At 46.7% G+C, this 17232-nt stretch overlaps 1 protein-coding gene across 2 annotated transcripts; it reads right to left on the bottom strand.

The window, feature by feature from the left end:
• Window positions 1-2877: 2877 nt before the first annotated feature.
• LOC117776455 (probable ribonuclease ZC3H12C) lies at window positions 2878-16696 on the bottom strand. Of its 2 annotated transcripts, XM_034610392.1 has the most exons (7): window positions 16344-16696; window positions 13102-13327; window positions 8202-9087; window positions 7899-8038; window positions 7538-7772; window positions 7007-7113; window positions 4857-6744 (listed from the first exon to the last, which is right to left on the bottom strand). In XM_034610392.1, the coding sequence occupies exons 3-7, from the start codon at window positions 9017-9019 to the stop codon at window positions 5138-5140; spliced, it is 2907 nt and encodes a 968-aa protein (XP_034466283.1). In that variant the 5' UTR covers window positions 9020-9087; window positions 13102-13327; window positions 16344-16696; the 3' UTR covers window positions 4857-5137. The 2 variants fall into 2 exon arrangements, with proteins under 2 accessions (XP_034466276.1, XP_034466283.1); XM_034610385.1 differs by lacking the exon at window positions 13102-13327 and having other exon boundaries at window positions 2878-6744; window positions 16344-16695.
• Between the last annotated feature and the right edge of the window lie 536 nt (window positions 16697-17232).

The raw sequence follows: 17232 nt of genomic DNA, 5'->3' as shown, positions 1-17232 counted from the left end.
AAAATTAACAGCTCCTATTAAAAACACAGTTAAGTCTTCAAGCCTTGTTTGGATCTCTATCATATTTGCATCCTGAGAATGTAATTTTGATTTTTGATTCATCTACAGTGTTTTATCACATTTTGGATGCCATACTCTACTATGACGTTCTTGGGGACATGACGTCTTTATCAGGTTTTGGAGTCACACTATGTCTTTATGACCAATGCAAATATCAAAGCTTCTCAGAAAAGCTTGGAGTCGACTGGACCGGCCTTTTTGAAGAATCGAGGAAATCCAACCTGAATTTAATGTGTGAATATGATGCACTTAGAAAAAATACAGTCACAGGAATACACGGGCTATTTTGAATATTGGATACTTCATACAGCTCAATGTAAGACTGGATGATGTACTGATTTTTAAGGACTGGACACATTTCTGTCTAGGATGGATGATGACATTGAGAAACAAAATAAGAAGCCTTCAAGACAGAAGATGGTTCTTAATTATTTGTTCTGGTGATGGCAACAAGTTGAGTTTATTGTGATATTAAAGTACGGAAGCCCTCAACGGACATGGATTCATACATTATATTTCCTGTTATTATATAACCTTTGTTTTCCCGGGATAAATAACTCGTTATCTCGAGATAAGTCTTTAAAAAGCCTGTCATTACAGGAACTGTTGCATTCAGTGGAGCAGTGTCAGATGGGAAGTGTGGTCCTTTGATGCCACCTTGTGGCTAGAATAAGTAAGTGCAGCTGTTGTGATGTTACTTTATGGCTGGTCAACATAACCACCCTGCAATGCATAACAATTATATTAATATATTAGACCTAATTATTGATATTGTTTTATTGCCCAGTCCTAATTTAAACTTTATTCAACCAGTTCATGTCACTGTGTGAGCTCCCTGCTCCATCGTAACTAGATATCATTTATAAGACTATATATAGTATATAAGAAACTATGATATTATTTGTCAATCTAATCTTCATCTAACCTTTAATCTTTTTACTGTACCAGATTTTTATTTTGCCCAGGCACAAGTTATACCCCTTAATTTCCCCAAAAATGAACTTGAAGATTTTACAATGAATGTCTCACTTATACTTTGGACAGCAGTGTGTTACTTTATAAAACTAAAATTCAACTGTAATATTTGGACTCCTCGCATTACATTATCACATGTTAGATTATAGTTGTGGCTCAAAATGCCAGATTAGCTGAAGCATGAAAAATCAGTTAATAACAGAATCTTCTTTTCACCCAAACACAAGTTAACACTTTCAAAAGTTCTGGCACATCAAACACTCAGAGGATCTCATCAATGGGTTGCTATTTTAGGTGGAAGTTACAGAGAGGAGACCATCAAACCTTTTTTTCCGTGTACGTGGTTAACAGATGATAATATTAAATAAATGTGGGGGGGAGACACGCCCCGAGTCCCCTTCACATTCACAAACCTTCTCGTTGTGCCTTTAACTTTTCACCTCAAACTCCCAGAGCATAAAAGTCAAACCTGCATCCTCAGGGTTTCAATGAAAAAGACTTGAACTCACATCTACAGACTACTGTCGTCTGACTGAGCTACTGGACCCAACACATACAAAGTTCCTCTCATGAAGCTTTCAACTGTTTCATCAGACTGTTTGACTTCATAAATTCACTGGCTCCCATGGGAATTGAACCCACATCCCTCAGATGTGCAAGCCCATCTTTGACCAGACACACTTCACCCTCTGTCTCTGGGTTCTTGGCTCTTTAATGTGAGTGGAGGACTTCACCAGCTCTGAGTGTTTGCATTGGGGGCTGGACATAGAAAGAAATGACAGGTGTCTGACCAAGTAGCTCAAGTCTGTTAAAGGATGCACTGCTACACCTGAGGTCGCTGGTTCCATTCTTATTAGAATCTATTCTCTAACAGCCTGAGTTACTTGACCCCCCACACACACACACACACACACACACACACACACACACACACACACACACACACACACACACACACACACACACACACACACACACACACACACACACACACACACACACACACACACACACACAGAGATAGCCTTCGCATATTGAACAGGTCCACGCGCACAGCGAACATGAACACATCCAAATACGTTAACCGGTCCCACCGCCACATTTTGCAGAGCACACAACAAACACAACCAAATACACTTCATCAGTGAAATGACTGGCTCATGATAAAATGAAGCTGCTCGGCGGCGGCTCGTAGTAAAGCAAACACTTAACTGGAGCTGGGCTTCGTGACGTCTCTCTTTGGGGCTCTAACGTGTAAAGAGCTCAACATGTCTGCGTGAACACTCATCAAGGACAGGTGCGTGAGTCTCTGTGGCGTCACGGTGGACCGTAACCATGGTTTCCAGCTGGAGAAGCTCTGATGTAAACACAGCTGGAGGAGTTCTTCCGTAAACAGTACCTGACTTCCCATATACCATGATGCATTGCATTGTTTATATATGATAATTTTTCGGTTTTTAATTATTTCCCAGGTAAGAGTATCTTTGTAAGTAAATAAGAACAGAACAATTATTTAATTATAAGTTTAAACAATATTATATTTATACATCTGTTTATGGGATGTCTGCCCTTTCCAACAGGGGGTGCTGCAGCACTGGTCTCCAGTGAAGTAGCTCAGTTTGACAGAGGATAAGAGAAGATGATCCTTTATTAGTCTGCAGTATTACAGCAGCAAGAGTCAAACAGGGATCAGCAAGTAATAAGTACCATGCAATACTTTACATATAAGTATTAAAAAAAAACTATGAATGAACTTGTAAATCTAACATCATGGGAGAATTCATTTAGTCCAACATCCTGATGAAACTTCATGAGGGGAACTTCATTGAAGCAAAAGGCCCTTCGTAGCAGTACTCTTTAATGAACAATCACAGGTACAGTTGAGAATCTTACAAACAGTTATGCTGTATTTCTACTGGCAAAATGTAGATCCAGTTTGAAACAAGGGACTCTGTATAGATTTGTAACATCTAGAGCAAACAAGACAATTGATAATTTATTATTACTATCTATGGCAGAGTGCCCTTTAAAAAAAACAATGTTGGAAACAAAGCTTCCTGATCCGACAGAAAACAAGAAAGCATTCTGCCCTGACTTGAATATTCTGTTAAAGACGGGTGCTTCTCTGAACACTAACACTTTATGAAATGAAACATCCACAAAGAAAACATTAACAACCACGTTTGTGTACAAGTTAACCTAGAAGCATCTCAACAGCGAGTCTGAAGTACCACAGATGGCTCATAAATGCAAATACACAGCTTTGTACACAAATTAAATACATGCAGAAATCAAAACAAATCAAAACATGCTTAACAGTTAGCTGAACATAGTTCAGAGTATTGGATGTGTCATAAGCACAATGCCATGAAGAGGCATTACTTTGGGCCCACGCTCAGGTGCCACGCTGACACACGGTGTCAGGAGGCCAGAGAGGAGGCGCTTCTTCAATACACACAAAGGTTCCCTCATATCAACAGCACGTGTTGTTGTACACTCAGTCGACAGTTGTACAATGTGACACGTCGGACAGGAAAGAAACCAGTGGGCTTTACGTAGCTGGCTTGTGATGAACCGCACGACGAACTCAGTGCCGACGTCAGTTCCGTCAGGCGGCGATTTTGGGCTCAACTCAATGTTGCAGTGTTGCAGACACTCAAAATAGCCGCCGTTAAAGATGGACTCAAATGTAAAATTGAACTCATTACACATTGTTGGGGGTCTGTCCCCTAAATTAATGATTTATAGAAATACTTTGCTACTGATAATAAATCAGTTTGATTATGTGACTTATCCATATCAAGGCTAAAAGAAACTTGAACTAATTCACTTTCATTCTCAAAAGGGCCGTTTTGTCCCGTCAGCCAGTGAAACAAAACAAAACAAAACTTCTCGCTGGTAGTTTAACTGGAGCTCCTGTAAAATAAAAGCCAGCTTCAAACCCAAAAGCACAGAAAGAAGAAGAAGGTGAGACACCTAAACATAGTAGGCACACAACTCCTCCTGCTTCATAACATATTTGAAGTAATTGTCTCAAAGCTCAGATAAAAAGATGTTTGCAATGCACTTCATCATCACGCAATACACAGAGAGTGGTTGATAAATAGTCCATGTACTGTATAGAACATCAGCGACTTAGTTCATGATACAATTTGTATCAAAAAAGGTTTTTCTCTGTCTAGCACGGATTCAGCTGGGATCTGCTACAGACAGCGGTGGTCGCTGATCGCCGATAGCACAGCAGGGGGGTGGGGGGGGGGTGGGGGGGGGGGGTCGGTTAAATATATGTACAGTACGTGCACATTCCGTTCACTGGTGTCGAGGTTGATCCCTGTCTGTGGCAGAAACCAGAGCGGACCCGGAATAAAGGGCCAGAAAGAGAGAGAGAGAGAGAGAGATAGAGTTAGAGAAAGAGAGAGATGTCCCTTACTAAAACTAAGGTACACACGACAGGGTCACCCATCTCTACAGCTCTGACCGCAATACTGACACCGCCAAAACGAGCGTCTTCATCGACATGGAAACAAAAAAACACACGACAGCTGCACAACACACAGGAAGAGGTTAATATAGTACACAGACCTTGGTCTAAATAGTCGTTTGAAACAGATGGGATTTTGCCACGAAAAAGGAAAAATGTGAAGTGAAGTTTGAATATTTATGACGCTTTCGTCACAGCTGTGAATAGAAAATCTGGTGCTACACACGTGCGAGAAAAACATTTTCCAAACACTGCTTGACTCGGGTCTGAGAGGAAGTTTACAGTGCACATGATGGGTCATAAATGAAATAACCCTTCATGTCAGTCGCTTTGGATGTGAAACGAACACGTGTAGAACAATCTTCTCAAGTTGCACTTAGTGTAAAAGTCACAGATTTTCACTCCCTCTCTCCACACGAGTGAATTTTGTTGTCGCTGCACAGTGACTCGAGCTGGGTTTGGATTATCTTCAGCAACTTCATAAGACAAGAACATGCTCTCCTTGCAGACAAGCCAAAAGCATTCCAGGGTTCCACCATGCTTTCAAGTGTTTTAAAGGCAAATTCATGTTTGTCTGCTGATGCAAACCACGTTTTTTATTTTCTTATTCTCCTTCATTCCTCAGTAGCCCGTCTGGGCCTTCTCTGCCAGAATGGCGGCCGCCAGCTGCTGGGGGTCTGTGACGTGGGGGCTCCTGGCCATCACCCGGCTGACCAGCTCCGAGGGAAAGATGTTGCACAGGTTGATGAACACTTTCTCCCTCACGTCCCCGTAGCAGCTGTGCGCCGAGGACTCCGAGTGCTGTGGCATGTAGGAGGGAGGAGCGTGGGAGGGCACCGTCAGGTGAGCGCTGTGCGGAGCGTAGGGTGGAAGAGGGGAGCTGGATGGATGAGGCGGGTGAGGGGAGTGGGCGGGAGCTGGCGGGTGGTTATGGTAATGTGTCGGGGACGGGTGGAGAGCTGGGTGAGAGGAGTGGTGCTGGGCGTACCCGTCCTGCGCCCAGGGAGGGGTGTGCCAGGAGGACTGCCGTGTGTCTGGGAGGCTCTGATAGGCTGACGGCTCGTATCTGGACGGCGGCAGTGGCTGTCTGTAGTACGTGTCCCAGCTGGGCAGCGCTTTCGGTCGGTGGTGATGGTGCGACGTGGAGAGGTGCTCGTACAGATGTGAGTCTGACACACTCTCTGCTCGCGTGGGGGCTAGGCAGCGGCCAAGAGGAGAGCCAGGGGGGTGAGGGTTGGGCTGCGGCAGAGAGTGGTAGTCGCCCGGGCAGCTGGAGCGTGCGACCAGCGGCTGGTGCTGGAGATGGGGGGGTAAGGGGTAGAGAGGACGCTTCGGCGGAGCCTCTGACGGCTGTTGATCATGAGCACAGCTCTGCCCACGTGTCAGGTGGTAACTGTGAATGCTGGTGTTACTCGCGTGGCTGTGTGGGATATTTGTGTAATCGGCCGGGTGGAGACCACAAAGTTCATGGTTGGTTGCAGCGTGATGGGGATACAGGCGGCTGTGGGGGTTTGCGAAATGGATGTTGTCTTCCAGTAAGGTGTCTGGGGGGCAGCCAGGGCACGGCCTCTCGCTGTACGAGTCGCAGCTGCTGCCGCAACTCGTGCTACTCTCGCTGCCGCACTCGGAGCCCGCGGAGCCCGCGGAGCCGAACGAGCCCAGCCGCAGGTCTGTGTCGTTGGGGAAGCGACAGTCTGGGCTCCGTCTGGAGGACAGGCTCAGGCCGGAGTAGGCACGCGTTACTGAGTAGTAGCTCAGGTCGGGGGACTCACAGTGAGGGTAGAGGTCGTGGCTGGGGGCTGGGAGGAGACTGTGAGGAGTGACTGCTCTGGACTGGTGGTCCTGGGGGAGGTTAAGGCTGGATGGAGGGCCCCCCGGGGCCGGGGACATGGTGATACTCCCACTGCCGCTGGAACTGCTACTGCTGCCACCACACAAAATGCTCTTGTGGCTCTCCGCCCTCCCTTTTGCCAGCAGCTTCTCCTCAGCGTCGCTGTACGACAGAGCTCGGATGCTGGGGTCCGACTGCCTCTTCGTGGCCCCTTTCTTTGCCTCAATGCTGCCAGCTGGCACACTGTGGCTCTTCACCAGCCCAGCGTCACCCTGGTTCTTCGCGGTGACGCAGGTCTTGGCGCTGGCTCGCAGCTCGTCAGCCACAGCGCGCTGAGGCTGCGCACCTCGCTCCGGGTGGTAGTACTTACACTTGTGGCCATAAGTGCACTTTTTTCCTGAAACACAGAGCCAGAAAATCTCGGTTTTATTACATTATAACTACACACACAGTAAATGTATATGCATTACAGCAAACACTGCGTAACACGAGTCAATATGTGTCCTGGGAAATTGTTTAAGCACTTTGAAGACACAGAGTCTGCACACAAACATCAGGTAACATCAGGAGGATTCTAATTTCCTTTAACTCATTTCCTGGTGCGCTTTTAGATGCACTACATTGTGTGTGGGTGTTTGTGTGGGTGTGTGTGCTCCCACCATATGGACAAGGCTGTTTCTTCTGCTCAGGCATGATGGGTCTCTTCCTCAGGAAGTTGTCTAAGGAGGGGCCATGACGGCCAAGAGGGTCGTCTGGGGGCATGAACCTGAGAGACGGTAACAGAAAAGGATTTTGCATTAGGGTTGCTGTGGTAGTCGGTGGCACCGGTGTTACACGGTGTAAAGGCACGTACCGATTATATAACTTGCCTCCTTGTATATCGGTGGTTAATGATAATGATGATACGGATAATGATGTTCTTTTATGTTGAGGCACATTGTTTAGGTTGCTTTAATTTCTTCAGTAAATAGTTTGAGGGAACAAGAAAGTAAAAAGACAAAAAAAAAGACAAATAGACTATAAGATGTAATTCTGCATCTAAAACCAAGTGAAAATTGTAAATTGTTGTGGCTTTTGTTAAATCAAATCTTAGTCACATATAATCGCTCAAATTTCATTCAGTTACAACTCTTTCACCGAGGTCTATCACGTGGACAAAAGCTGTCCCTCACTAACCCCTCCCTTCCTACTTGTCATTGACGAAGGAGTACATGAGCAGCCGCTCGTCGATGAACTTCTTCCACTCGGGCCTCTCGTTAGCCAGGTCCCGGTAGTTGTCGTTGGAGACGATGATGCCGTCTGACTCATACGCCAGCTTGACAATGAAGCGGTCGTCATAGCAGACCACGCGCCGGCCTTGGACGCGCCGCGAGGGAGTGAAGACCAGAATCTTTTCTTTCTCCAGGCGACGCAAGATCTCCTGATCTGTGGAGGTGGGGGGGGGGGGGCGTTGCAGTGAAGTTACAACAATCTGCACAGACTGCGTGTGTGTGTGTGTGTGTGTGTGTGTGTGTGTGTGTGTGTTTTTGCGTCACACAGCATCTCACTGACCTGTTATAGGGGCATCGGGCCGGGACTGCTCCTTCCTCCATGCGGGCACAAACACTGTGATGTCATGATGGCCACGCTCGAGGAACCAATCCACTGCCAGCTGGATGCCCTGGCACGAAAACACTTCCTTGTTGCCATGACTACACGGGGGAAAATGGCGGAGGGTATTAGCAAATTAATATTTGGGGTTTTAGTTCATTTTACAGTGACTGAACTGAACCACATTGAATAAAATAATTTTGTCGAACACAACAATCCTGTAATAAACTGACAAGTGAAAGTCAGTAACTGGTGCCTGCTCACCTCATGGCGACATTGCTTCCGTCCAGCACAATCGGCCGCAGGTTGTCCTGGTCGCACAGAGAGTCTGAGAGACAGGGCGAGTCCGACCTCTGGCTGTCCAGCAAATCAGAGCAACCGCACGATGAAGAGGAGGATGAAGAGGATGAGGTGGAGGCCAACGATGCGGCCGGCTGCTCGCTGTCCGACTTGGTGCCCAGTTTGACCAGCTCTCCCAGTATGTCGTTGATGAGGGTGTCAGGGCCCAGCTTGGACAGCACCAGTCGCACCGTCTCCTCAGAATAACCCAGCTTCAGGGCAAACTCCAGCTTAGCCTGGTACTCCTTCCCGCCAGCCTCGGACGCCGGCCTTGATTTGGAGGGACTGGGCCGAGGCTCGGGGGGGTTCTTACACGGGGAGTTGGGTGGGGACTGCGCAGGAGTTTCATGTTCCCGCTCTGGTGAGAGTTCAGATGGGGGCTCGGGAGGCCCCTCGGTGCCTAAGTCCACACACTGCGTACGACAAAGTGGCTGGTGGGTGTTCTTAGTGTGAGTTGATGCTCCCTCTCCTCCATCCGGGTCAGGGCCGGCAGCAAGGGTGGAGCTGGAAGATGACGCCGGCTCGCACTCAGCGTCAGGCCCAGCACTTTCCTCCACTGTGGCCGGCGGAGGGGAATCGGCGGTGCTGCTGCTACCGGAGCTCTCCCCCTGCTCCTCCATAGCAGGGGCTCCGTCAGCGCCGCCAGCCTGCCGGTCGGCCCCAGCTACGTGGAGATACTCCAGATCCGGCTCCAGGTCGAGCATGTGGCCTGCCCCTGCCTCCACATGGTCCTTCTGACCCATGGATCTGTCACAGACATCCAGCACACCGGAAGATGGATGCCCTCTCACAAAGCTGGAGTCATTGATGCCTAAAGAAAGAGAAACATGAGAGTAAGTGAGGAACGTGTTCTCACATCTCCTGTGACCACACGGATCTCACTTCCCCGCTCTATATGCAAATACGCATGGACGTCATTTCTGTTTGCAAAGACCAAATGATGTTGATACAAGCAGGTCAGCGTTTACAGACCGTGTCACTGAGAATACACAGATCTGCTGCAGAGAGAGATTTTTCCCCTTTGGAGAAAACACAGAAATCAGTATGTGGAGGCCAGAAATAAACAAAAGAGCAAAAGGAATGTGGCCGCATGAATCCCAGTGATGGACAGTGACTTCAACTGAGAAGATATTAAAAGTAATACTGCAACTTTTTAAGTCTCGGCTAAAAACCTACTTCTTTGGAAGGCATATTCTTATTTTACTTGGGGGGCCAGGCTATTATTGATATTTATCTCTATTATTATAATATTATTATTTATGTAAAGTGCTCTATAAATAAAGTTATATTTTTACTATTTGACACTTTCTTCATTAATCGTTTATACTGGTTCTCAAATGCAATATGAGATGACAAATATTTGCGGTGAAGACATTAAGTCTGTTACAAAAGCAACCAGTCAGGAAAACTTGTTTGCATTCCGCTCACATGATCATGTAAAGTCAACAATTGGTGTCATTTTAGGGAAATCTGACTCCTCACTTTAATTTCCTTTGGTAATTCCCCCCCCCGAGCCATCATGAAACTCTGAGTCCTCTTTTTTTTCACGCGGGCTCTGTCTGGGGCAGTGGCTGAGGCAGACACAAAGAGTCTGCGGGGGCCCCTCACCATAATTAATGGACTCCCCGCTTTTTTGGGGGGAGTCTGGCCGCAGAGGGTTGTTACTGGGGGGTGGGGGGGGGAGGGGGGGACGCCACAGCACATTAATCTAAACGGAAACAGAGGTAGAACTGTTGAGGAGACAGCAAGCCGTTAGCGATGAGCGCGACCATCCCTCCTCCCCCCCCCCACCTGGTAATTAGGCTCCATATGCTTCTTCCCACCAGGGTGGCGGAGTTACTCATTAAAGCGCTCACGGCTCCAGAGCCAATCACCGTGTTGCATTCAGGAATTGAAGACATGGGCTAATGTGATTGGTGCCAAAGGTTTAAGCTGCACGCAAATTACAGGGAGCACTTTGGAAAAGTTAATCTGGGAGCATGACGAACATCTTCATCTGCAGGAGCATAATTACAGGCCTGCTGGATTCTGACTGGACCCTATTATGTTATTATAGATGCTGTTTAAAGTTACAGTATCTGAGGTTATGTTTTACTGGGCTGAAATCCTCTTTGTACGTCATCAAACATCCTGGTTGTGGTTCTGAAAACAGGCGGGGGGGTTGGAACGAGTGTGCATTTTACGAAAAAGCCGCTTCCTAGCAACATGGCCAGGGCCGCTGTTGCTAAGCTACAGCTGTTGAAAGCATTCTCCACTTGCAAATGCCAAGACAGAGGCAGCGGCGTTCAGACGGCGAGTGGTGTGGAGGAGGGAGGGTCCCCCCCCACCCAAGACAATAGAGGTGGAATTGTGCACTGTGGGCTTTAATGGTACACACACACACACACACACACACACACACACACACACACACACACACACACACACACACACACACACACACACACACACACACACACACACACACACACACACACACACACACACACACACACACAAATTTCACCTACTCTATTAAAACCACCACATCCAAAGTGCATTTCCATTCATGTTTCTCACATATTACACCAATGACTGCTCAATCGATATATTAGTATTGAAAACTTCCAATATCTGGTCAGATGTATTCTAACTATAGACAATGAATCTTATCATGTTCTTGCACAGCTACTTCTTTTCAGAGACCATTTCATATTAGAGAAATGTAGATTCTTTGTATCTGCACAAAACCACGTTAAACTCTTCGTCGTACGGTTTTGAGAATAAAATATTAAACTTCAAAAACTACAAATCATCATCATTGCAAAACTCGAATGCTTTGTCTCACCATGTGAAGGCAAGTGAAAAAAAATAAATAATCCCAGATCAGTTTATGGTTTCATCCTTGGGCCATACACCACCCATCATAAAGTTTCATGGTAATCACCTCAGTATTTTTTGAATAATCCTTCTGACACACAGACAAAAACATAACCTCTTGGCAGAGGTACAAAAAAAAATACAGATACAGCAGATAACAAGTGCATGATGGGAAAGATTCAGGACAGGAACAATAAAGTTGAAAGGATTCTTCAGGGTTTCAAGTTTAACCTCGTGCACACTGACCCTGATGCATCTCATTTAGGGCTGAATCTTAAAATGCACTGTCAATTTCTACGTCTCTTTTATTATTTTTATGCTTTAAATCTTCTTAACTCGTTTTGTATTTGCACGGTGGTGCAGAACAAGAAAGTTCCCTGTTTGAACCCCGCCTCTCGCCCTCCCCGTGACCCTAAGTGTGAGAGATAATGGATGGATTTGCTCGAATGTTTCTTTTGTTTATAAAGTGTTAGTTAGATAGTTGTAAACTATAGATAAAAACCAGAGGCAAAGGTGATGTATTGAAAAGTCTCAAACTAACTAAATATTAACATACAACACAAGGGGTGGGAGAGAATATCAATATTTAGTAACATTTGGCAACTGTTTTTTTTTCAATTTCACATTGATCTCAGTCCGTTTGGTCACATTCTTCACACATCTAATCATAATCCTGTTAAATGTGACTCTTTTCATGGTTTCGATTTGAAAAGAAACATCGTCTGGTGTGGTCCCGGCTCCGGTGAATGATGCATTCAGCCGCCAGAGTCTCAACGGACCAACGGCGGAGCGAGTGACCTCCTCGCTCCATCTCCAGACCTGCGGGGTGAGTGGGTGCATCTTTCAAACATCAGCTGAGCGGCGCTCTCACACACACACACACACACACACACACACACACACACACACCACTGCAGGCTTTGATGGAGGCAGTAATGAATATGTAACACAGTCCTTACAGAGCTTTGTATGTGGGAGCTTTGTGTAAGTGTGTAAAACTGAAGAGAGAGTGAGAGGAGGGAGTGAGGGGTTATGGGATTGAAGGGGGGGGGGTTGTCTGGTGGTACATCACTGCACCCCCAACACTGTGCAAAACTTTATGTAAAAAAAATAGGGGGGGGGGGGGCTGTCCCAGGCTGAATAATCAGCTGGGGGGGAATATTATCTCTGTGTGTGTGTGTAGATAGGCTTTCCCCGCCAGCCGCAGGGCAACAGATGTCTGCTGAGCTGTACTCACAACTGGTGTCTCCCCCCTGCACACACACTGCACCCCTGCCTCCAGACGGCCAATGGGGCAGCAAGAAAGACGCAGCGCGGGACACACACACACACACACACACACACACACACACACACACACACACACACACACACACACACACACACACACACACACACACACACACACACACACACACACACACACACACACACACACACACACACACACACACACACTCCCTGAGCCAAACAACCTATTGCATCCTTCACCCTAATTCGACCCAGATTAAAAAACAAAAAAAACAAGCTTGCTGTTTGTTACCCCTGCCCCCTCCACAACACACCCCACCCCCCTATCATCACAGATAACACCGTTTGAAATTCAAACAAACCCAGTGGCAGTAGAACAGCTGCAGGCAGGTGCAGCACGGCAAACTTTCCACGTCGTGGTTAAACTGACAGTTCAGGTCTCGACTCGGCCGAACTCTGCACCTCTCAGCCACAATATCTCACTAACTGCATCTTCTCCTCCTTGTTTCAAGTTGTAAATTCAAGGGGAATTGAGTCATTTGAGGTGTGTCCGGGATTCATGAAGCTGCAGACCCTGCTGGTTTGGAAGCAGCAACCTGTCATGCAAGTAACACTGCTGCAGTACAGACAAGGAATTTAAAGAAAATCACTCAAATTCCACAAAAAGGGGAATTTCAGTGTAAACATTTTTTAAAAGCAAACAAGTGGGACTTACCAGGTTTTAAAAGATCAACAAAGAACCAAGAGAGGGACGTAAACTCATATTTAGATCCTTAAAACAAAAGAAAAACAGTGCAGCTAGAAGTGAGAAATAAGAAAAGAAGTTGCAAATTTCCGCAGCATCTACATCCAAGGATGATGTGGCTGCAGGTGGAGCTCAGAGCGACTCCAGCCTCTGTCCTCTGCGTCCGAGTGTCAGTCAGAGCTGAATTTTCTCTTTCCTAGTGGAGCAGGAAAAGTTGGACAATGAGCAGCAGAACAGATGGAGCAACAATGTCTCCCATTCCCTGGTTTAGAGTGGCTGCACCTCCGCCCAATGAGAGCGCGGCGGCCTCACAATGAGGCGGTGGAGGCGAGGGGAGGAGGCGGGGAGTGGCTGCGGGCGAATGCCTTGCAACACCCAGTTTCCCCAAGGCACGCGTACTCAACGTGCACCACAACACACACACACACACACACACACACACACACACACACACACGCTGCTCGGTCTCAAAGGGCTTCCCCTGTGTGGCCGATGAATCAACGAGGGGCGGGCGGCCGAACAATGGAGCCACACAATGGGAGGCCGGGGAGGGCAGCTGCAGTGTGAGGGCTGGTGCTATTACGGCCCGGGGCAGCAATAGAGAACACCTGGCTGCAGAGCTCCACAGTCAGACTCCTCTCTTTGTCCCGGGCTGGGGGGGGGTTGGAAGGGGGTTAACGCGGAAAGAAAGGGCCGGGGCCGCCTGAAAGAGCAGAGGGGCCTTTAAGAGAGTGCAGGGGGGAAAGAGGAGAGTGTGGCGGGTCTGAAAGGGAGAGAAAAGGACGACGGACATCAAAAAGTTTTACGTCCAGATGAGGATGAGGAGGGGACCTGCTCCTCTTTGTTCTGGCACACTTAGGGCAGATGACTCGGAAGCACAAATCTTTGGCTTTCTGTCCTTTAAGGGGCGATGTGCAAATATAGAGGATTTCAAATCGTTTTCACTGAATAAATCCACATAAATATCAAATCCAATAGAGTAATGTTCGAGCTTAGAGGACAGAGAACAGGCTGCAATAAGGGAATCGAGCCGATGAAGAAAAAACAGGATGGCTCCTATACTGGAATGAATCTAATTTATATATATATATATATAGCACCTTTTAAAACACAGTTACAAAGCGCTTTACTAGTCAAAAATCAGAGCCAAAATGGGTTAAAAAGTGTTAAAAAGATGAAGGTGAATTCAGACCTAAAGTCCAGAGGAAGCACAGTTTTAAAATGTGTCTTAAAAGACGCTTTGAACTCCGGAAAACGTCTGAAAATTTGGGTTTGGACATTCTCCGGAGTGTGCAGAACGCAGCCGGAGATTGTCCGGGTCAGACGCGTTCCCAACAACAGGATCATGTACGGAGCATTCGAGGGGTGGCGCCTGGGTAAAGGAACTGACGTGTAAACTCTCCAGTGGATTTGCCAAATTCTGCACAAGACTTAAAAACCCTTCAGAATATATCTCGGCAGTTGAGACGTCAGCATGTGATGAAGAGCTGTGTGTTTTAGTTCAGCAGGAAAACCACGGCCTGATTCAATAAGAATGTGTCGTGAGTCAGATCGGGGCATCGAACCCCACACACACAGACAGAGGAGCGCTCTGCGGCCATCTGTCGCAGCAAACAGGTGTGTGTGCCGCCGCCGCAGCAGCAGCAGCAGCAGCAGCAGGATGATCCTCTGTCTCTCTGTGGAGACTGAGAACACCGAGTTCCACAGAGCTGAGAGACGGAGTTCAGCTCTGCCAGACGAGCAGCGAGGATTTGTTGGGGATTCCAGCAAGAGTGAAAATAAAGCTCGGCATGTGTTGTGATTAAAGCCCCGACTTCAGGGGGCAAGCACGCAAACCGATATCAGGGAGTCAAACATTTCAAATGACGATAAATCAGCTGATCTGCACATTTAAAAAAAACTGACATCATTAGTGAACTCTTGTGATTGAGGCTTCATATTTTACAGTGTAACTTTATTATAAATGATCATAAATCAAATATCAAATATGTAAAACAAGGGAAAAGTTCCTATTCAACCTGGGATCAGATTCAGGATAAAGTCTAGAAACGCATCAGACCGTCTGAAGTAGTTTTCCTCGTGGTCCAGAAGAGGGCGCCGACTATAAGCTTGATGGGTTGCGTAGTTTTTATTGCTACATAATGTTATATATCTAATACTATAAAAACAGACGCTAGCAAGCGAACAAGAGCAGAAGATCTTGACGCCGAAGCATCTGAGAAGCAGCGTGCAGAAGCGTTTCGTGTTCTACATCGCAGACGACAAAGTTACGAAGAAAGCTAAGCAGTTTGTCATCTTATATCCGTTCAAACTTGATAACGCACAATATTCTGTAAATAAAAACAGGGAAAACTTAAACAAGGTTTGTGAAAGGCTCATATATCGGCCGATCTCTATCGGTCAGGCTGGAAAAATGATCATTTTCCTGGATCGGATTCATCAGGGAGGTTAAAACAAATGTGGAGAAAGATTTACACGTGTTGTAACCGACCCGGGTCTGTGGGCAACAGAAGGAGACCTCCTGCCCTCGTGACCTCTGACCTCTCTGACCCCTGGAGGATAAAGTGGGGACCTCATGGCAGCAATCACCAACTCACAGTGTGTGTGTGGAACATGCATGTGTCAATCAAACCAGGAAGACTGAGGAGATGCAGAGGCTGAGGGCCTGAGGAGGGTTTACTACGAAATTTAAAAAAAAAGGAGTAATTTCATTTATATTAACCTAAGAAAACTGCAGTTTTTGCAAATCCATACTCGTCAGTGAAACCCCACCGGAGTGAAAGGAGAGGATGGGATTAAAAGCCTCATGGGCCGGGGGCACACAGCTGCTGGGACCCCCACCTCCACCAGGAGCTGCTCCTGATCTGCTCCACAGCTGTGGGGACAGACAAAGGTGGACACGGGGACACTGAGTCCCTTCATGGATCCAGCAGGGAGCAGAGGGAGCCTGTGTTCGGCTCGGGCCTCCTTAAAGAAGCCGCCTTCAAATCCCCCTCTTCCCGGGATCTCCAGTGAAACAACACATGCACATCCACGGTCGTGATGCTAGAAAACACACTAACTGTATCGGGGGGGGGGCGCGCGCAGGGGCGTGCACGGCCACCGCAGAGCCAGCCCCGTCACGACCTCCCTGCAGCTGCTGCCCGACACCAACCTGCGGCTCCTCCGGAGGAACGAGTCCGCTCCGAGGGGCGCGATGTGCGGCCACTCACCTGCTCGGAGCCGCTGCCGGAGCCTCCTGCACCTCCCGCGGAGCCGCTCGCTTCGTCTTGGTGAGAGGAGAAAGAAGAAAGGAGGAGAAGACGTGGAGGAGAAAAATGTTCGCGTCACATCGTGGCGACGCAAAACATCCGGCGGGATGTGCGGCGTGACCCGGCCGAGCTGCGACAAGCTGGCGGGAGTGAGCACTTCCGCTGCGGCTCTTCACAATAAGAGCAGACGCTATGAAGCAAACTAAACGCTTTTATTTGGAAAAGGACATTTCCTCTTTCACAAGCGACCTGAACAATAAGACATCATAATTTTCTTATAGCAGATTTACTAAGATCTTCACACTATTTAAAACTGTTTTAAATGAGATGTTTCCTAATGAAGTTTCCTATAATGAACTTTGTAAATATTTTATACTGTTAAACGTTTAAGAACCAGACATTACACAGTTAAAATGAGCTCCACCCGAAAAGATTATAAGTATTTGATTCAGTTGATATCAATTTATATATTCATAAATATTAAAGATGATTTTGTATATCTATATATATTTTTCATGTTATTTTATCTACCTTTATGTATTTTGTATACTTTCGTATAGTGAAAGGTACTTTTACATGTCATTTTATATTCTTTTTACATACTTTTAACCTATATTTTGTATCTCTTTATATATGAGTTTGTATGTTTTATATACTTATAAATGTAGTTTTTGTACAAGGCTTCAAATGGGAGTATTTTTGCAGTTTTGATGCCTCAACCTTAAAAATTTGGGATATAAATTTCCCAATTTTGGCACCGCTAGCAGTAATAAATTAGCCATCACAGTAAAGTTATGGTTCCAAAGTTAATAAAATTTTACGAGAACAGTTTTACAAAGCGTGACACCAC

This window comes from Hippoglossus hippoglossus, chromosome 2, assembly GCF_009819705.1.
Source record: "Hippoglossus hippoglossus isolate fHipHip1 chromosome 2, fHipHip1.pri, whole genome shotgun sequence".
Taxonomy (NCBI): Eukaryota; Metazoa; Chordata; class Actinopteri; order Pleuronectiformes; family Pleuronectidae; genus Hippoglossus; species Hippoglossus hippoglossus.
Note: the sequence above shows the minus strand (reverse complement) of the source record. Positions and strands in the feature narration are given on the sequence as shown.